Consider the following 22,551-nt stretch of genomic DNA (forward strand, 5'->3'; position numbering starts at 1 on the left):
TCATATAGGCCCTATGCTCTGGAATAGCCTTCCTAAATCCCTCCACTTGTTCACCTCCCTTTCTCCTTTAAAATCTTGGACCAAGCTTTTGGTCACCCTTCTTACTGTCACCTTTATTTGTCATCCATCTTTTACACCTCTATGAAAAACATTGAGACACCATTCTACGTTTAAAGCACTACAAAATCTTGCATTTATATAATGTCTTTTATACAGTGTGTTTTCCTTTGTTAGTAACATCTTGTGCAAAACAATAATACTACAGAAGCACTTTAACTGGTGTCTAACTTAGATGTAAAAGTTGGGGTTATGTACAACACAGGGAGGAATGGGATCACTTGATATAGAAAATAACATCAAAACATCTGAAAACAGTGGTTTCAAGCTTTTCATTATGGGGATATCTTGAAAAATTTACACACTCTAAGTCCTAACACTCTCTTAGAAGACCCCTATAAATCTTCACACACTTCCGGGAACCTTTGTTCTAACTTCCAAAACAATGTATCACCATTATTGCAGTAATGTGCTTAGTGAGTCAAGTACAGAAAAGATATAAAAGTGTATTTATGTAAGCCAGGCCCCAGACAGACAGAAATTTAATCCTCAAGACCCTACTTTCAGAATGGCATTCTGAATTATCAATGGGGAACGCTCATTGTTATTTGGAACTTGGAATATTTGAAATATTTACTCTGAAAAGTTTCTTATAGTAGATAGCAGGTTCAGAGATAAAATACTTCAGTGTAGAATGTGGTGCAAACCACTCAATTCCGATGCCCACCAACTGATACAATTAAGAGATATTCTTTTAAAATGTTTTTTGTTAACATTGAGGAAATTAACCACCACTATATTGGAACCCAATGTTCAGCAGGACTGCTGCAGATGCATATTACAAGTCAGCTTTTAAAATTTGGTTTTGTTACATAGATCCATTTTATTCAGTTTTGGCCCCATTATCTAAGGAGGGATATACTTGCCATAGAGGGAGAGCAATGGACATTCACCAGATTAATCCCTGGGATGGGCGGATTGTCTTATGAGGAAAGATTGAGGAGACTGGGCCCGTATTCCCTTGAGTTTCGAAGAATGCTGGGTGACGTTATTGAAACTTACAAAGTTCTTACAGGCTATGACAGGGTAGATATAGATAAGATGTTTCCCCTGGCTGGTGAATCTAAAACCAGGGGACATAATGTTAGGATAAGGGGTAGGCCATTTAAGACTGAGATGAGGAGGAATTTCTTCACTCACAGTGTGGTGAATCTTTGGAATTCTCTACCCCAGAAGGCTGTAGAAGCTCAATCATTGAGCATGTTCAAAACAGAAATCAATAGATTTCTAAAGACTAATGACATCAAGGGATTTGGAGATAGTGTGGAAAAGTAGTGTTGAGGTAGATGACCAGCCATGATCTAATTAAGTAACAGAGCAGATGCAACAGGCAGAATAGCATACTCCTGTTCCAATGTTTACTTTCATGTTTAGAAAAGAAAATCTATAAATGAGTCCACCTCAGTATCCATACCATATTTAGTGGCTTATCTGATATTATATATATGTTGTTGTACTGGTTAGTTCTGGTTGTAAACACACGACTTATATATCTGGATTCTTTTGCGTGTAAGTTTTGTACAAAAGAAATTGTTTAATTGTAGCCTTTGAGCATTTTTGGATTTGAAATTCCAGGCTCAGCAAATGCGTGTGCAGGAAGGTGTTGAGTTCAGTAATTGTGAGAACAATGTTTTTTTTTAATTGGGTTTATTCACGTTCTAACATAGCCCACTCAATAACAGACTACTTATGTCATTTGAGGCTGATAATCAGAAATATTGCTCATTTCCTCTGCTCAGAGTCTAATCATATTCCACTCTGTAGGGCTAGTTGTTTTTGATGTTATGAATACAGGGTGTGTATTTGAAGGGAGTTCACAACATTTTTCTCCTCCAAAAGCAAATTAAGTGTGTAGGCAGCAGGCGGATGTATAAAATATACAAAGTAACTGAGGCGCAAAAACACTTTCACCGAAAATTACACTGTTACTATCTTAGGTATAACAAACTAAAAATGTCTCACTAAACGTTGGCTTTAATTTCTGAGTGAGGCAGCCAGTTGTTTGTCTCCTGTTAGGCAACAGAGGCTTTAAACATATGGGTAATTTAAACTTTTATAAACCTGGGATGTCATTCCTGATTATGGTTTCTTTTTGCAGAGGGAAATTTATATTTATTGAGAACATGGCTTGTGATTGCTGAACCTTATGTCATTCTGACATTGTAGAGACTTGATCATTCTTGCTGGATACTGCCTTTCTTTGACACTGTGGCTTACCTATTTTGACAGAACTTTCCTTTAATCCATTTGGTAGGAATGGCATATGGAGTTTGGGCAGCTGTATTAGCACAATTTATCTTTTATTGTATATTTAATACTTTTTTTCCAATATACATTTTTTATTTGGGGAAAATTATAACTGTTGTGGAAGTGAAATCACAATGATCTGATGAGAAGAGAACTTTGCCTACCAAAGAACTGAAGTTTATACTGACTTCATTTCCCATATTGTACTGTACAGTCTTGTTTAGCTTGCATTCGGGTAGTGAAATTAGTAATTCATATTTTCTGTAAGTATTTACTGAAAAGGAAAATGCCAGACTATTACTTGATTGTTGATGCAAACCAAAAATCCTAGAATATTTTGAGGTAAATGTGGTAAAGGTACTTGATGGGTTAAAGGAAACGATGGCTAGCAACCCCCACGGACCAGTTAACTTGCATCATGGCCTTGTGGAGACTTGGAAGGTGATTACGTGATGGTAGCTAATGTCATGGGAAAAAAATCATTAATCACTGCTGAGGTTCTGCAAGATTAGCAGCAAACAATTTAATTCTTAGCAATGTAGAAATCTAGCAAATGATTATCAACAGCTTCAAAAACATTAACAGATCCAAAAAAGCTGATAATATTTGATTGTCCCTGATAATGTGAAAACAAATTTACTTGTATTGAAGGAAACAACGCAAGTTTAAAGAATATTAGTTGTGTATATGGACTTGTAAAAAAGGTATTTGACAAAGTACCACCTATTGGCAAAATTGAAGCTCATGTAATTAAAAGGGGCAGTGACTGTTTGGATATGAAATTGGTTCCATTCCATTCCACGTGTGCTCTGCCCAAAAGCAGGTCCTTGGCTTAGTCTGTGCTGATGCTTTATCAAAGCTGTTTTCTTGAGCAGTTTTTTTTTGTCAGCGGTGGTTTGCCATTGCGTTCTACTCTCAGGGACAGAGTGAGGAGGCAGGTCCCAAGTCTACCTCAGCCGGAACAGGAATTGAAGCCGCACTGTTGGCAATATTTTGAATGCTACCAACCTAGCCAACTGAGGTAACTGGCCCACCATGAAATTGGTTGTTTTTCAGGCTGAAGGGATGTATACTGTGTTGTGTCACAGGGGCCAGTGTTGGGCCCACAGCTCTTTTTGATAAATATTAATAATAACTTGGGTATACAGGGCATAATTTCCAAGTTAGCAGAGGGCACAAAACTGGGAAAAACAGCAAATAGTGAGGACCATTATAACAGACTTCAAGACAGACAGACAGACTGGTGACATGGCTAGAAATATGACAGGTGAAATTTAACATGGAGTTTTTTTTTATTCATGGGTTGTGGGTGTCTCTGGCTAGGCCAATGTTTATTGCCATCCCTAATTGCCCTTGAGAAGGTGGCGGTGGGCTGCCTTCTTGAACCACTGCAATCCACGAGTATGAAATAATATTTTGGTAGGAGACTCAATATAAACTAAGGAGGTGCAAAACAGAGTGAACAGGGGATATGCATACACAAGTCTTTGAAGGTGGCAGGACAAGTTAAAACAGTTTTTAAAAAGGCATGTGGAATCCTTGTACTCTATGCCTCTATTTAATAGAGCCAAGAGCAAAGAAAGTTATGCCAAACCTTTTTAAAACACTATTTAGGTCCCAGGTGGAGTACTGTGGGCAATTCTAAGCACTACAATTTAGGAAGGATGTCAAGGTCTTGGAAAGGGTGCAGAGGAGATCTAAGAGACTTGTACCAGGGATGAAATACTTCAGTTATTGGAGGGATGAGAGAAATTGGTGTGGTGCTCCTTTGACCAAAGAAGGCTAAGGGGAAATGTGATAGAGATGTTTAAAACCATGAAGGATTTCAAGAGAGTAAATGAGGAAAAACTATTTTCAAAGGCAGAAAGCTCAGTAACCAGAGGACACGGCTTAAAGGTAATCAACAGAAGAATCAAAGGGACCATGAGGAAAAATACTTTTCAGCATTGAGATGCTATGGTCTGGAAAGCACTGCCTGCAGGACAGTATCAGCGAATTCTAGAATAACTTTCAAAAGAGGATTGAATAATTGAAGGGAGAACACTTTACGCTCTATGGGGTAAGAACAAGGGAACAGGACTAATTGTAGAATTCTTTCAAAGAGCTGTCATGGGCAAGATGTGCCTAATGGCCTGCTTCTCTGATTGTGATTCTAGTGGTAGCTCTCAAGGGGGCAAGGGGCATGCTCCCGAAAAAGTTTAATTTTTATGTTAAAAGTGATGTCCTTTTACGCATTTGTTTCCTCCACAATTGACAAATCTTTAACCAAAAAAGGGGCTAAAAAGTGACATTTGCATTTTCAATGGACAAAAGTCACCAGAAAAACCACCCTCCCACATTCTAACCCCATGTCCAGTCTTCTTCCTATCTGTCAGTTTCTCTCTTACCCCCAATCACTACTCTTTCTTGTAACACGGACCTGTATATAACGAAAGGATTAAATTGATGGAGAATACTTGTGGCATAATTAAGGTCAGAAATTATAAGGCTACTTTGCTGGCATGAAGCACCACTTGATGCAAGGTGTCAGGGATTTCAATATTGTAGGCCTATGTGACCCACACTCACATACTGCAATGTTCCCTGCTAACAACAGAGATTTCCATTTTCTACATTGCATTGTTGCACTGAGGGGAGATATTGAGTCTAGCTGGTCTGGTACTTGGACATCTATTGTTTCTATCCACCTAAACGGAAACCTACAAATCTACAAGTAACACTAAACTAGAGAGACCAGTAGAGACAGAGAGCACAGTTAAACATTTGCAGCAGAACTCAGTTAATGCAACTGGGGAGACAAATATGGCAAAATTTAATTTACTGACAGGTGTAAAGTACTGCACATTGAGGGAATAAAATGTGTAACCTAATTATAAATAGCGAAATAGAATTAGAACAGGTAGACTCAAAGGCATCTGGGAGGAATAGGTGACTTGTTAGTTTCAACGTCTAGATGGTGTCTGGGCATTGGAAAGAGCCTGAACAGTAGGCTACGAAGTCAAATATAAACAACTAAGCAGAGGTTAGATTAAAAATAAAGCTTTACAGTGCATTGATCAAATTTCACTGTTACCATGCAATAAAACTACATGGTGTAAGGGAGTAACGTATTAACATGGATGAAGAATTGGTTAGCTAACAGAAAGCAGAGAGTAGGAATAATTGGGTCTTTTTCAGGTTTGCAAGCTATAACCAGTGGAGTGCCATAGGGATCCGTGCTGGGTCCTCACTATTTACAATCTATATTGATGACTTGGATGAAGGGACCAAATGTATGGTAGCTAAATTTGCTGATGACATCAAGATAGGTATGAAAGTAAGGACTGAATCTTCCAGTCAGCATGTTGGGCCCAACACGCTGACATGTAAAATGATGTGCGATGACGTCAGGCATGCGTCCAAGTCCTACGCTCCTAAAAGGAGCTTCAATGGTCAAATGTTTTTTTCTCATTCTCGATGTACACTATGTGCTTGGTTTCTTATAGGTCTCACTAGTTTGGCTCCAAAAAGGGCCAAACAATTGTGATATTTGATCTGATCTGAGGAAAGTTGTTACTGTTATGTAGAGGGGTGGTGAATAAGCAGAATTGCAACACGACTTCTTCAGACTTGGCTGGCCCATGAGTTAGGATTTAAATATTGGCAAAGGTTTTGACAACACATTAATCTATCTAATACTCCTCGGTATAGCATACATAACCATTAGCATTACATGTTAACAGTATTATGGATAGCTCACCCCTGTCTTGCTCTTCCCAAGTCAATGCACTAGACAGGTCCTAATCTTCTGGACCTTACAACAGCCCCAAAATTGCATTCTGTGTATACTAGAGATGGTAACTCATATGAAACAGGAGTTACCATTTATTGGACAGAGAGGTGAAAGTCAGGGCCAGTAGTGCTCAGATCACGTGAAGGGGTGTGGGACCTTCCTGATGTATTTAACACTGGACTCAAATAAAGGTGGTGGGTGAGCGAGGGAGGAAAAATATGTAAAGGGAGGAAATGGAATGAGAGAATTCAAGAAAAGCATCAAAAGCAAAATACCTGGATACAGTCAGGTGGGAAGAATGCATGACAAGGGGTCATATGGGGAGAGAGGAAGATAGTAAAGAAAAAAAATCAACAACGAACAGAGCGACTGTATGATGAAGGAGAGATGGTTTTGTGCCAATTCTTTGGGGAGATAGAAAGGAGAAGCTAGATTTTGCTTTTTAGGATGGGATTAGCATAGAACACCACCAATAACTGGAAGTGGGAAGAGGAATACAATCTTGACTAGGTGTCAGGTTGATTTGATTACGAAGAGTGAATTAGATGGGAGGGTGAAAAATCATTGTGAATTAACTTTGGATGAAGTAGAATGCTTTTAGTAAACTGAGGTAGGTAAGAAAATAACAATTAACTTTTGAATAAGTTGTAGATTGATCTGTTGCATATGCAGCTGTCACTTTGTTCCTCCTTTTTTAAAAACTAAATTCACAAATGCTCCTTAAACATTTGAATTTTTTCCTTTAGAGAGGGAGTTTTCATTTATTTGTGTTTGTTTTCCTCTAAGAGGAAACCTGTGGAATGAATTTCTTTTCAAGAGGCATACTATCAAAACTTTTTGTCTTACACTCATCAGAACAGCTACGCAAAATAAACCAAAAGTAAGGAGACAACAATTTATACTGCAGAGAAGAATGTGTTGATTGGTTGGGACGTGGACTCTGACTGGTAGAGGCCTGCCTGGTTTGAATCTGAAAGAAAAGCTTGGCAGTTCTCTGCTGCATTCGCCATGGCAACGCTTCAACCGGAGTCCACTTGCTAACCAACCAGCATTCTCTTCTCATGCGGAATAAATTGTCGTCCCCTTTCTGTTGGTTTATCTTGTGTAGCTGTCCTGATGAGCGCAAGATGAAAAGCTGCGATAGAATGTCTCTTTTTTCAGCAACACTCAAGTTCTGTACAACCAAATGACAACTTTTTCATGTTGCTTTTTTTGAGCTGTCAGTGTTCTAAAGGTGTTGGCCAGATTTTGCTAATTTTCCGGGTTGCCTTTTTTAAAAAAAATATTTGTTTATGGGATGTGGGCACTGCTGGTGAGACCAGCATTTAATGCCCATCCCTAATTGCCGTTGTTCAGAGGGCATTTTTAAGAATCAACCACGTTGTTGTGGGTCTGGAGTCACATGTAGACCAGACCAGTAAGGACAGCAGGTTTCCTTCCCTAAAGGACATTAGTGAACCAAATGGGTTCTTATAACAATTGACAATGGTTTCATGATCATCATCAGACCTTTAATATTAGATTTTTTTTATTGAATTCAAATTTCACCATCTGCCATGGTGAGATTCAAACCCAGGTCTCTGGAATACTAGTCCAGTGACAATACTACTATGCCACTGCCTCTCAACATTATGTATGCATTATACCTTGATGTCACATGCCCAAGGAGAAAATGAGCAATTGGTGGGATAGAGGACTTGCCTCTTGGTGACCTACCAAATATCCATCCAGTCGACTAAAAAGGCGAATAAATTAAAATGTTTGATTCAGTCAAACCAATGGGAAAAACATGACCTCTAGACCCAAGTACTGGATTCACACATGAAAAGGCACACCCAGCCCAGCTGATCCTGCAAAGTCTTCCTCACTAATATCAGAGAACATATGCCAAAATTGAGAGAGCTGTTTTATGGACTAGTCAAGCAACAGCCTGATATAACCATACTCTCGGAAATTATACCTTTCAGTCAATGTTCCAGCCTCCTTCATCACCTGCTGATTACTGCCCATCACCCTACCTCAGCTGATGAATCAGCACTCCTCCATGTTGAGCACCATTCAGAAGAAACACTGAGGGTAGCAAAGGCACAGAATGTACTCTGGGGGTGGGGGACTTTGGCATCCATTCCCAAGAATGGCTTAACAGCAGCACTGATTGAGCTGTCTGAGTCCTGAAAAGATGCCAAGCTGGACTTGCAGCAGGTGGAGAGAAAACTAACCTGAGGGGAAAAACCTCCTTGAGCTAATCTTCACCAGTCTACCTGTTGCAGAGGCATCTACCCATGACAATATTGGAAGATTGGACACTTTCGATTAGGTTGTGTGGCTACATAGCCTAGATGCAGAACAGCAGCTGCTAGATTCCAGCAACTCAAAGCGGGGCATCCATGAAGTAGAATTGTATTCCATCAGAAGGTCTGGAATATAACTCTATTACCATCAAGCCAGAAAAGCAAACCTGGTTCAATGAATAGCATGCCAGGAATAGTACCAAGTGTACCTAAAAATGAGGTGCCAACCTGGGGAAGCTACAACACAGGACAACATATATGCTGAACAATGGAAGCAGTGTGCCATTGGCAGATTTAAACCATCCCACAACCAACAGATCAATGTTTAGCAGTCCTGTCACATCCAGTTGTCAATGGTGTGGATAATTAAACAGCTAATTGCAAGAGGAGGCTTGATGAACATCCCCAACCTCATTGAAGGTGGAGCCTAGCACAAATACAAAAGACCAGACTAAAGCATTTTTGCATCCACATTCAGCCTAAAGTGCTGTGAGAGAGATCTGTCCTGGCCTACTCCTGAGATCCCCACCATCACAAGCCAGTCTTCAGCCAATTCAATCCACTCCATGTGATATCAAGAAACAGCTGAATGCACTGGATACACCAAAGGCTATGGGGTACAACCACATCTCAGCTGTTGTACTCCAGAAATAGCAGTCTCTCTTGCCAGGCTGCTCCAGTTTATTGCACTGGCATCTACCCAACAAAAGTAGAAAATTGTCCTAGTATGTCCTTTTCATGAAATGCCAGACAAATCTAATTATTGCCCCATCAGTCTACTCTCAAGCATCAGCAAAGTGATGGAAGATATCAACAGTGCTATCAAGTAAGACTTATTCACCGGTAACCTACTCACCGTGGTCAATTTGGGTTCCATCAGGAACATTTATTGCAGGCTTGGATCAAACGTACAAAAGAGGAGGATTCTAGTGGTGAGGTAAGAGTGACTGTCCTTGACATCAAGGCAGCTTTTGACTGAGTGTGGCATCATTGAGGCTAAATTAAACTGAAATCAATGGGACTTATGCAGAAAACTCTCCAATGGCTGGACCATACCTAGCACAAAGGAAGCCGACTGGGGTTGTTGGGAGACCAATCATCTCAACCTCTGTACCAGGAATGAGAAATTTCCACCGAAAGGCAGATTTCCGACATTGGGGTTTCAGAAATCTGTTATTTGACTCCTTGCTTCTGATGTTCAGACCAACTTTTAAAAATAAAATCGAGCTGTTAGTTTCATTGACAGTTGCTCCCAGCAGTAACTGCTGCTCTTGCCCTTCGTGCACCCTCTGGATTTCCAGCCAGCTTTTAAAAGAAAAACTGGAAGTGCCCAGAGATGGAAGAGGCTGTGCTCTCTGGACCACTTAGATTTGAGCGCCCGGGGTTTGATCTCCTTCCCCACTGTGTGGATCCCCAGCAGTGGTGCCAACTGAGGAAGAGCTGCAACCATCCACTGGCAGGGGAGATGACAGTGACAAGGAACCAAGCATGGACAAGGTGGAGAAATCTAGGCCCAGGGTGGAGAAAGATGATTGAGTGTCTCTGGGTAGGTAAGGGAGGTGATGAGTGAATGTGTCTGGGTGGGGAGGGAAGCCATGAGTGAGTGAAGGGGAAAGGGTTTGGGAAGAGGGGCTGCAGATTGCGGGAGGAGAGGGTTAGAGGGCCTGCTGAGTGTGTGGGGGAGAGATCCTTCACTGAGTCTTCTGTTACCATGGAACATGGAGAACTTGGCTGAAGTCTACATGATTACATAAAATGACAAAATTTTTACAAAGTACTTTAAAAATAGGTCTTAATATTTATGTGATGTATATTTATATTTTGATCTATGATACGAACTTTAATAATAAAACACGGTTACTGTGCTGCTTTATTTTTGCTGGGGTCACATTAATTTTCAGGAGTTTTTTTTTAGATTACATATTCATTTGAGATGTGGGCATTGCTGGCAAGGCCCGCCTTTATTGCCCATCTCTAACTGCCCTTGAGAAGGTGGTGGTGAGTAAAAATTATGTCACATTGGAAAATAGTTTGCATTGCACTTTGCATGTACATAATCCAGCAAGATGATGTTCTGTTGTTAGTATGCACTAACTACATTGAATGCTGAAGTCACTTTGATTATTTTATACAAATGCATTGGTCCATAGTCTTGAAGGTAATAGAAGGTAAACAAAGTGAAAATTAGTGTTTCTACGCACCTGAAGTCTAATAATTCCACCCATTTGAAGTGGCTTAGAAGCATTTGCATTTCACTACAGATCATAAAACGTACTATTACATGATTCCTTGTCACAAAATATTTCAGACCTTTTTGTCTTTAGCCACTCTCACCCCTGCTCTGCACATTACTGCTGGAGTTCCTCAGGGCAGTATCCTCACTTCAACCACCTTCACTGATAACTTTTGCTCCAGCATAAGGTCAGTGATTGGTATGTATAATGAAGCAGCCTGTGCCCACATGCAGTAAGACCTGGATAACATTCAGACTTGTGTACTATTTTGGCAAATAAGATTTGCACCACACAAGTGGCAGGTAATAACTATCTCCAACACCTCCCCATGACATTCAATGACATTGTTGAATCCATCAACATTGCTCAGAAACTTAAATAAACCAGTCACATAAATGCTGTGGCTACAACAGCTGATCAAAGGTTGGGTATTTTGTGGTGAGTGACTCACCTCCTGACTCCCAGAAGCCTCTCACCATCTACACGATGCAAGTCAGGAGTGTAGTGGAATACTTTCCACTTGCCTGAATGAATGTAGCTCCAGGAATATGCCATAATCAAGACTCAATACCATCTAGGAAAAGCAGTCTGCTTAATTGGCACCATTCACTTGCTTTACCACCAGCACACCATGTCTGCAGTGTGCATGATCTACAAATGCACTGCAGCAACTTCCCAAGGTTTCTTCAATAGCATCTCCCAAACCCACAAACTACAAGGGTAGTACACGCAAGGAGCCACCACCTCAAAGCCACCCCATCTAGACTTGGAACTATATCGCTGTTCCTTCATCAATTCTTGGTTCTCCCTACCTGCAGAATCCTGGAACTCCCTACCTAACAGTAATGTGGGCGTACCTTCACTACACAGATGGCAACAATTCAAGAAGGCAGCTCACTGCCACTTTTTCAAGGCTAATTAGGGATGGGCAATAACTGCTGGTCCTGCCAGTGATACCCAAATCTTGTGGATGAATGAAAAGCACCCTTTTGTGTAATTGCAATTATTAAGTTATGTTTTAAATCGTATGATTAAGACAAGCTATGCAACCAAACATAACTGACACACCTTTCGTGCAAAGAGATTATTTGGGTAGTAACCACTCCCTTTGGTGAAGATAACATAAAAGGAATAATAGACAGAGTAACAGGGTGTGGAAACATTTTGTATCAGATTGCTCTAAAGCTTTTTGAAAACATTGAAAAGTGAATAGACTCCACCTTTTGTTATAGAAGCAATAACAATTACCAAAAATTGAGATGACAAAACACCCCAGCACTTGCACCCCACAGACTAGTCTGAACAGAGGCTTTCCAGTACATGACGTACAACCTTAATTTAGAGGATGACTCCTTGCCTTCTTTGCATACCAAATACACCATACCTAGCTGTAGGTCTTTCCCTGCTGTTTAAATTTAAGCAATAGAATTTGGTTACTGTGTCTAAGCCATGCCTAGTTGGTAAGACACAGAAATTTGTCTTAGATAAATTCATGTGCAGTCCCCAAACTTAAAACGTATACATTTAACACAAAGTTTTATTGGTCAAAAAAGGCAACAAGGATTAAATAGGTGCATTAATTGTAATTTCAAACATGCTGGTTAAAGGTCTTAAGTTGCCTGTAATTTGGGCAGAAGCAACATTGCTTCTATTCACTGAATTAAAGACTTGGGACAGACTTCACTTCTAACTCCACTGTTTTGCTGCTTGATTTTTTTTATGCCCTGAAGCTGGTTCAGATGTTACAATTTCCCTTGATACTGGAACTTACCAACTTGCAGGGTTTCACCAATTCCTAATTTGTACTTTTTCATCAGTTTCTTCCTGCTTTGTTCTCTCTGACCTCATCTTGTCCATGAGACCCACCTCCTGCTCCCTCGGTCCTTTTCTTACCACCCTACCTCCCTTGCTAGGCTCTTTGGTTAGCTGATATTTTTAATGGTTCCCTCTCCTCAGGACTGTTTCCACCCTCACCCCTTCAAATGTGGCGTCATCACTCCTGTGCTCAAAAAAGTCATCTTGACTTCTGTCCTTGCAAACTATCACCCCACCTCCAACTCCCTTTTGTCTCTAAAAGGATTGTTGCCTCCCAAGTCCAGGCCCATCTTTTCTACAATTCCGTGTTTGAATTCCTTCAGTCAGGTTTCTAGCCTTACCACAGCACTGAAACAGCCCTCTTCAAAGTCACAAATTACGTTCTTTGTGACCGTGATAAACTTTCCCCTTCATTCTGCTTGACCTATTTGCATCCTTCTCCAACCTCTCTGCTCTATCGTCCAAATGAGTAGAACTACCCTAACTTGGTTCTCTTCTTGTCTAATTGTAGGCAGAAAATCACTTGCAGTGGCTTCTCTTTCCACTCCTGTCAAGTCACCTCTGAAGTCCACAACGATCTATCCTTGGCCCCTTTCTATTCCTTATATACATGCTACCTTTTGATGATAACATCCAAAAATACATCAGGTCCCAGCTGTACGCTGACAATGCTCAGCACCACCTCTCTCGACCCCTACACCTATCTCACTTTGTCACAATGCTTGTCTGACATTTAATATTGGATGAACAGACATTTCCTCCAACTAAACTCTGGGAAAACTGAAGTCATTGTCTTTGGTCTTTACCATAAATTCTGCTCTCTGACCACCATTTTTATCCCTGGCAACTGCATGAAGCCAAGCCACAACCTTGGTGTTGTGTTTGACCTTGGGATGTGCTTCGGACCATATATTTGCCCCGTCACCAAGACTGTCTACTTGTATGTCCATTACATCTGAACCTGCCTCTGCTTGACTTTACCAATGCCCTCCTGACAGGGTTCCATTTTCCATTCTACATAAACTTGTGCTCATCAAGAACTCTGCTGCCCATACTTCAACTCACTCTGAAAGTCTTTCACCCATCACCGTGCACTTACTGACCTACACTGGATCCTGATCTGACAATGTTTTAACTTTAAAACCCTCATTCTTGTTTTCAAATCCCTTATGGCCTCACCCCTCTCTATCTGTGCAACCTCCTACGGCCCTATAGGCCCTTTGAGTCTCTTTGTTCCTCCAATTCTGGCCTCGTGCAGATCCTGGATTCTAATCATGCACCAGTGGCGACCATACCTCTAGCTGTCTTGGTCCTAAGCTCTGGAATTCCCTCTTTAAAACTCTCTACCGTTCTTAAAATCTATTTCTTTGATCAAGCTTTAGGTCATCTGTCCTGACATCTCCTTCTGTGGCTCAGTATCAAAAATGTTTTTACTGATGTTGCTCTCGTTAAGTGCTTTGGGATGTTTTGCTCTATATAGAACAAAAAGTTGTTGTTGAAGTTCTTATTTCATTTCACTTTTGTAAATAATAATTCAAAGGGAATATATGAGGCAAATGATCTATTAATACTTCCGTGTTATAGCATCCATTGTGTAACGTACAAAGTGCAATTGCACAAATGAGTTCACTAAGCAGTGGAGACTGCAGAAACCCCGTATACACGACCCTTTCTTCCTAGAGTACAGCACAATTCCGGCAGCCATCAGCTTTTTGATAAATGTTGGTTTTGTAGGACACCTACAATTGGAATTTGAGATGGATACTATTAGATATCCAGCAATTTGTTGCGGCTTGGTATTGGATAAGATCATGATGGAATCTTTTAATGGTGGGTGAGCCTCAGACTCAATCTTAATCAAATTTAAAATAGAAAACACTGGAAATACTCAGCAGGTCAGGCAGCATCTGTGGAGAGGGAAACAGAATTAAAATTTCAGGTTGGTGACCTTTCATCAGAGCACATTAGTGCAAGTTATATTTAGCTGCACCTCCATCCTCATTCTGTCATAGCTGAAACATGGAGTTCACTAACTTTAGCCAAAGTTAAAAGTAGAGCCATCTTCCCCAGTTAGATTTTAAGATCGACTATCATGAAAAGCTCAAGTATGGAGCAAGTAAGAGGATACGTTAAGTTATATTGTTACAGCTTAGTTCCCATGTTGAAACTTGGATGGCTGAGTAGTAGGTTCTCCCAGGCTCCTCCTAACCTTTGTTTTAAATGAATCCATCCATTCGCACCAACCACTTTTAGTGAAGGTTACTACCTCAGGCATTTATATCTCAGTGCTTAATATCGATTTCAATATTTTTCAATTGAAGATTTTTGTTTATTGGGCTTGTGAAAAGTAGCTTTGACACTTAGTGTGCAACATGCAAATAATTCTACACAAGGCCTAATGTGAGCTGGAGCTGGACAAGTTTAGTCTGGTTTTCAATGTTGAATCAAATGTAGATTGGCATTGAGAAGGATCATGATTTAACTTTATTGGATGTAATAGTGAACTAGAGCTTTAGCACAACATTTAAATACGCGACATGTTACCGTGAAGTACTGAATACAAGAACAAAGTAGGAAATTAAACCAAATGTACTCCATGCAGTCAGGTTAAATGACAATTCCAGTATTATTCCTCTGTACACATGTACGTTAAAATCTTAAATCCAGAATGCTCACACATAGAAAGAAGCTGTTGCTGCTGAACTGAGGCAGAAAATAATTCCAACTGCTTTGGAAGAGTGAAAATGCAAATGCAGTATTTCTAAAAGTACAGTTAAATATTGACTTTGTTTTTGAGCAGATGAATTTGGAACATCTTAGGGGACAGAGTTAAGAAGATCTTTCAGGAAGTTGTCAGGATCTTCAACTTCTGTTAAGAGACCTGAAAAAGTGAACACAAAAGAGTCATTGATTAAGTGGCTATTGTGGGATTTTGCCTAAACAACACACCACCACAACTAAAAGTCATTCAAAAGCGCTTGGAGATTTTTTGGGGGAAATGTGATAAAACTTCTCCCCTAACACCGAGGGACAGACAGACCTAATCTTTCAGTTACAATACTTATTGTTGTTGAGTTGCACCACCTGACTGGAACATAGTATTCTATTCAAAATCTCATCCAGACAGAGAACGTGGAAGTGAAGCCTGAGATTCAAATTTGCAATCCTCTGATGTCCATGATCCAAAAGAACAATGAAGGTCCTGTTGCTAGTATGCAACAACAGTGGAGGACAATTTTCATGAAAAATGTCTCAGTCAGAAGGTGCATTTGAGGGCTTAGTATTTCTACCTAATTAGAGCCCTGGTTGCTTTGTGAGAAAGGAATGCTGTTGTTTTATACTGGGGTGGAGAAGGGAAATGAATGGACAAAACTTATTTAAATACTAACCTGCAACATCTAGAAATTCAGCAAATGACTCAGCAGGCATAAATTCATCCTGGAAAGTTTTGAGAGACCTGTCTGTTGCCTCATAGATTGGCATATCATTGTGTCGGATGTATTCGGCAAGAGAGTAGGACCAGCCACCCTCTGTGTTACTTGTAGGAACCTTCTGTAGTGGCAAAGTAGAAAAAGACTTCAGAACAAAACTGTATAATACAGTAAATGTGAATAATATAGCTTGTTTATGATGAAGCAGAATACACAGAAATCTTAACAGTTTTTTGAGGAATAAAGTGGCATTAGATGTAAAATGCATGAGCATTCACAGCGTTAAATCAACTAACTCTCAGAATAATTCATCCCAACCGCTACCATTCAACTCAAACCTGGTATCACACCAACATAAACGATTGTCTCCTCTATTGCATTTTCAGTTTCGAGCTAAAACTGTGGAAACTAATTTTGCTTCAATCTCAACTTCTGTGTTATTGTTTAGGAAAATGGATTATTTTAAATAATCATGGCTCAGTTAGATAAATCACTGAGTTCAACAGAGCAGATATGGTGATCAATCATTGCAGAAACAGGCCAGGGCAAGTAAGCCTGGTGCCTTCCACAACAGGTCAGGGCAAATGTGCCTGGTGCCTCCCACAACAGGCCAGGGCAAATGTGCCCGGTGCCTCCCAAAGCAGGCCAGGGCAAATGTGCCTGGTGCCTCCCTAAACATACAGCATACCTTAAATATTCCATACATAAGATCCACTAATCCCCAGCAGAGCAGCACAGGACGGTACACAGAGTATTCCTTCACGGACTTGTCAGACAATCTGAAAATATCAAGACATTTCATCAAAGTGACTTAGAATGTTCTGCAAACAACTCTAAAATGCTATTTCAATTTATAGTACTTAGGAGACAGAAGGGTAGAATGGTTACCCAAAATATTGTTTAACATTGGTACATGCAGTTTTCCTTACTGTTTGGAACATGTTTATTACACAGTATTAATAACTACCCTAACTGCACAGTGGAAAATGGCACTGTCCATTTAATAATATTTGTGTAGGTAGCAACCTTTCCCCTTGCTACACTATTGGCCTCAACCAAATTTTCGCTGCATTGCTCTGAGAAGCAAGCAGTTAACAAATAACCAAAAGAGTATAGAAGTATTACAGTAATAAAACTAAACGAGAATTTAGCTCAGTGGCAGCATTCTTGGCCTCAAATCAGAAGTTCATAGGGTTCAAGACTCATTCCAGGATGTCAACACATAAAAAAGGCCGTTACAAAAGCATACTGAATACATGACTTTATATACTGAGACTTAGAATACAAAATCAAGGAAATTAGAGGGGCTTCAGTTCTATGGAGAGAAAAGCTGGAATTTCTCTCCTTCCATGTTTTCAAAGTAATGAGGGATTTTGCTCGAGTAGATAGGGAGAAATTGTTTCCAATGGAAGGAGGATCAGTAACCAGAAGCCACAGACTCAAGATAATTGGCAAAAATTCCAGGGGGAAATTAGAAGTTTCTCCAGTGAGTTATGGTGGTCTGGAATACACTGCCTGAAAGGGCAATAGAAGCAAATTCAGAGAATTTGAGAAATACATGAAGGGAAAAAAATTGTAGGGTTATTGGGAAAGACACAGGAGTGGGAATAATTGGATACTTTTTTCAAAAAGCTGACATAGACCCAATTGTCTGAATGGCCTTCTTTCGTGCTGTAGGATTCTCTGACTATATAGGCTAACACTGCAGTGAAATCTTCAGGGAATACTGTAAAGGTTTTGATAACATTAAAGTGAGGCCCTTGGCATTAGTCAAAGAGGAGGAGGAAGTTCTCTTGGTGTTCTGGCCAATAACTATCCTTCAACCACTGTTGCCAAAACAGATTAACCGGTCATTTATCTGACAGCTATTTGTGGGACTTCGTTGTGTGCAAATTGGCTGTACAGTTTGCCTACAATGCAATGATTATACTTCAAAAGTAATTCACTGGTTATAAAACATCTTCTGGCAAACTGAGGATGTTGAAGGTGCTATATAAATGTAAGTTCATTATCTTCTATTCAGTACTGAAATTATAAAACACAAATTCCAGCCATGCTTCTTCACAAAGAACACAAAGATAGGTATGTGAAGCTAACTTCTGTTAGTTGGGAAATTTATGAAACTAGTATATATGCAAGTGTTAAGATTTCTACGGTCCTATTTCTTCAGGCTAGCTTGCACGCAGCCATATCAAAACATCTAATGCTTTCACCTACCAAAGCAATAATGTTTAATGAAAGATTGCAGCATTTCAAATAACTTCAAAGGAACCCTTCACATCAGCCCAAGAAGCTTTCATGTTTCTAATATGTTCTTTTATCCTAGAACGTCTTGAATGGAGCAAGTTATGCTCACCAGCCAATTTCTTAACAGCTGTTTAGTAATGGGTTTTCCTACAAACTGTCAAGGTTGACAAGAGCCTGGCCTTCAACTATCAAGCAGGTCCATGTTCAACGGATCAATACTACTTGAAGTGGAAGGTTCATCCATGCAGCTGGTTCCTGTTCAAAGCAGCAATCTTCTTGTCCAAGCATGAGTTAGGACACTAGTAAATTCATCTATGCTATTTATTAGGTACTGCAAAGACAAAGGACCTAATTTACCTGAACATGGCTAAAGAATTAAATGAATACCTTGCACCTATCTTCACAAAGGAAGTGAATGATGTGAAGGTTACACTAAAAGAGGAAGTTATGGACAGATAGAAATAGAGAAGGCATATTAAAAAGGTTAGCATTATTGAAAATTGGTAAATTGCATGGAATGCATCTTATGTTGCTGAAATAAATAGTAGAGGTCTTGGTAGCAAACTTTTAATCCTCATTGGATACAGGAGTAGTATCAGAGAACTGGAGGGCTGCTAACATTATAGCACTATTCAAGAATGGGAAGAGGGATCAACCAGGAAAACTACAGGCCAATCAGCCTAACCTTGATGATGGGGGAAGTTATTGAAAAACATTATCAGGGATAAAACAGGCTTTTATTTGGAAAGACATAAGTAAATAGAGAGAGTCTCAGGGGTTTGTTAAAGGTAATTTGTGTCTGACTAACTTGGTTGGACTTTTTGAAGGCATCAGTGAAGGTTGATCAAGATAGTGCAGCAGGTGTTGTATCAAGGACTTCCAGAAGGCATCTGATAAAAGGTAACACTATTAAGATGATGGAAACCCATGGTATTTAGGGAAAAGCGGTGGTATAGATATGAATTTGGCAGTGACAGAAAGCAGAAGGTGCTGGTGGATGGATAGGTTTCAGGCTGGCAGATGATTTGCAGTGGTGGTCCCCAGGGGCCAGTTTTGGGTTCATTACTTGTGTCACATATGCAAATCCTTATAGGGAAAGTTGATAAATTGGTTAAAAATATGGGTTACTTGGGAATATAAATATTGGAAAAGGATATAAAAGCAAAGAGATCATGCTAGAATTTCAGAAATCATTGGTGTCAACTCAGCAGAATATTGTGAATCATTCTGGACACCACGCTTAAGGAAAGCCTTTAAAAGAGTACAAAGGTGGTTAACCAGGATGTTAGCAGGAATGTGGGATTTCAGTTATGAGGAGAGGTTAGAAGAGTTTCACACAGTTCTCCTTGGAAAAAGGTTAAGAGCTGACCTAACAGAGGTTTTCAAGATAATGATAAGTTTTGATAGAGAAAACCCATTCCTCTGGCAAGTGGATCAACAACTAGATGTACTACATTTAAAATCACTGGCAGAGATTTAGATGGGAGATGATGAGAAATTTCTTTTCCGGGATCTGGAACACTATCATAAAAGCTTGTGGAAGCTGATTCCATATATCATTTTAAACGGGAATTGGACAGGTACTTGAGGATGAAGAATGCAGTGTTGCGGACAAAAAGCTAGAGTGTGATACTAAGTACAACAGCTCTTTCAAAGAACCAGCATAGGCACAATGGGCCAAACAGCTGCAAGTTTCAATTATATGATTTCAACATATAAGTACAGATCAGATAAATCTGTATTATTTCCAAGTATACCAAACAGCAAAGGCCAGAGGATACAAATAAAATTTAGTGAAAAGTAGGTTTAATATACAGAAAATGTTTATTGTTTAAAATAAATGAGGAAAGTAACAAAATGGATGACACTTGCGATTTCAAGATATAATTTGATGCAATGATGATAGCTCAAAGCAGTCAAGAAATTGACATAGTTGGGACAGTTCATTTACTAGATGGGCTTTAATAGGCAAATTTGTTTTCTGGGGGAATGGCTCTGTTGGGACAATTCATTTTCTGGGGGGAACAGCTTCAATGGGAGGGTTTTTTTACTGGGGAGAGGCTTTGATTGGACAGTTAACCAGAAAGAGGCTTTGAAGTACCCCAACTTCCCTCTTGATCCAATGCTGGACTGAATTCCATTGGGCTCAATTCTGTATCAGTGCCACAGCTACATGATATTGAGACAACGGACCAGGAAATATGCTTACATGAAAAGTAACTTGAAAAACATTCTCTCTACAGTCCAATGGATTGGAAAAGACTCAAAAATTAGCAATGTGCAAAATTACCGAATGCCATTGGAATCAAAATTAGCCTGCTATTACCTCAGACCAATGATCATGTTGCCTTTAAGGAGCCAGTGCTCACGTTATTTTCCTTAAGGCAATGTTGATGATTCCGAAGTGTATGTGGAGTTCAAACTCAAGAAGAAAATATCACTTTTTGATTATAATAATGTACGCTTGAGAAGTTCTCTCAGGTCACACTTTCCTGATTTGATTTGATGTCTATAGTAAATATTCTCATACTAATACATTTGCTATTCATGAAAGTACTGACTTTTCTGCCTCTCTGTTGATTTTCTTACTTGTTGGAGCCGCTTGGTGATGCTTTCCTTGCTTGGGTGGTGACCAAAAGACGTTTTAGAAAGTCAAGACGGGTGGCTTTCCATTTCTCAGGTGGGAAGATGTGCAAAGCCAGGACTGTGAAATAGTGTGCTCCATCAACCTCGTAAGCATTTTCAACCCATTTCTCTTTTGGCTGTTCCAAGAAACTCTGTAGGTTCTTCTCCTCTCGGGATGTTGCCCGGGTCCTGTGATATGATTGAGTAACATCAATGTCCATACAGTTCATAAAACAGTTACAATTCAATGAGGAATTTACTGTACTTACGTATTAAGAACATAGAGGACTGTATGCATTATGTATGGGATGAGATGGATGTTACTTTCTCTGCCTCCTCCACCAGTATCAACACTGAATGATTGCTCCATTGCAAAGCGCAGGAAGAGTAGCTTAATATCATGAACGTTTAGCTGGTAGGTGGGTTCACGTTGGCCTGTGCACTCTTGCAAGTATGTATTATGCCTGAAATTGGAAACAAGGTCATCTAATATATCACCAAAGAACTTAGCTACCAAACATCTGAATGCAGCTCAGAATGTTACAACACAGAAACAAGCCATTTGGCTCAAGTCTGTGCTTGTTTTTCTCTGGGCCACCTTGTCTAATCCCAACATCCTGTTCATTCCTCATACTTTTAATATTCCCCCAAGTGCCAGCTTGACTCAGTGGTAGCACTCTTGACTAAGTCATAATATTAAGTATTCAAGTCTCACCCTGTGGATTTGAGCACATAACCAAGGCTGACACATCAGTGAAGTACTAACAAATTACTGCATTGTTGGAGAGTTTGTCTTTCAGATGAGACCTTAAAACTGAGCCCTGCCTACCAATTCAGGTAGATGTAAGAGATCTCACACTGCATTATTTGAAGACCAAGGAAGTTCTCCAAAATATTATCCCTCAGCAATCACCAAGCCAGATTAACTGGAAACATATCTTATTGCTGTTTGTGGGACTTTGCTGTGCGGAAATTGGCAGCCTCTTTTGTTTGCCTACAAGGCAATGATTTTTTCAAAAGTAGTTAATTGGTTGTGAAGCTCCTTGGGACGTGCTGAAATTGTGAAAGATGCTTGATAAATGCAAGTTCTTTCTTCTTCATTGCTGATTGCCTTTTAAAAGAGTTGATGAACTCTGCTTCAACAAGAAATTAAGCCAAAGGATCTCACATTCTGCTGTCTAATATGTTTTTTTCTAATCTTCCTTCTATTCTTTTTGTTATCATTTTAATTTTATCCTCCCTTATTACCTTCTCACCAAACACTGGAAATAGTCCACTATTATTTACAATATCTAAGCACTTAACAGGGCATCACTTAAGTCCCAACTTCTCAAACTGTCTTTGTAACCATAACTCTGCAACCCTGGCAACACCCTAGTGAATTAAGCCGCAAATTTCTTTACTTTATATCCTTTTTATAATAGGGTGCCCAAAATTACAAAATAGGTTCCAAATGTTCTCTAACAAAAGTTCAACATTAGCTCTTTGCTTTTATATTCTCTGCCTCCAAATAAACTAAGGATTCCAACTGCCTTTTTTAAATAACTGATGTACATGTAACACCAAATACTGTCTGCCCACCTTCTCTATTTAAATGCTTACTACTTAACGTGTATTTTCTTTGCATAATATATGATTTCACAACTTTCTGCACTGAACTGCACCTGCTGCCTGACTGCCCATCCTGCCAGCCTTGCTATGTCCTCCTATGGTTTTCACAACCCTAATCACACTCTGCTACATCTCACCCGAAATATGGTGAGAACAGCAAA

The 22,551-nt window shown here is 39.7% G+C and overlaps 1 protein-coding gene across 10 annotated transcripts in view; it reads right to left on the reverse strand.

Moving 5' to 3' along the window:
• Positions 1 to 14,942: 14,942 nt before the first annotated feature.
• Positions 14,943 to 22,551, reverse strand: part of ubr4 (ubiquitin protein ligase E3 component n-recognin 4) — a 183,920-nt gene continuing 176,311 nt past the window's right edge. For 8 of the 10 annotated variants that reach the window (XM_041207463.1, XM_041207469.1, XM_041207467.1 and 5 more), the window contains 5 exons: positions 21,049 to 21,243; positions 20,744 to 20,968; positions 16,596 to 16,686; positions 15,866 to 16,028; positions 14,943 to 15,357 (listed from right to left, as the gene is read on the reverse strand). In XM_041207463.1, the coding sequence (XP_041063397.1) occupies positions 15,293 to 15,357; positions 15,866 to 16,028; positions 16,596 to 16,686; positions 20,744 to 20,968; positions 21,049 to 21,243 (739 nt within the window). In that variant the 3' untranslated portion in view covers positions 14,943 to 15,292. Of the gene's footprint in view, positions 15,358 to 15,865; positions 16,029 to 16,595; positions 16,687 to 20,715; positions 20,969 to 21,048; positions 21,244 to 22,551 lie in introns of those variants that run through there. The other 2 variants (XM_041207468.1, XR_005945414.1) reach the window with 2 other exon arrangements.

This window comes from Carcharodon carcharias, chromosome 15, assembly GCF_017639515.1.
Source record: "Carcharodon carcharias isolate sCarCar2 chromosome 15, sCarCar2.pri, whole genome shotgun sequence".
NCBI lineage: Eukaryota > Metazoa > Chordata > Chondrichthyes > Lamniformes > Lamnidae > Carcharodon > Carcharodon carcharias.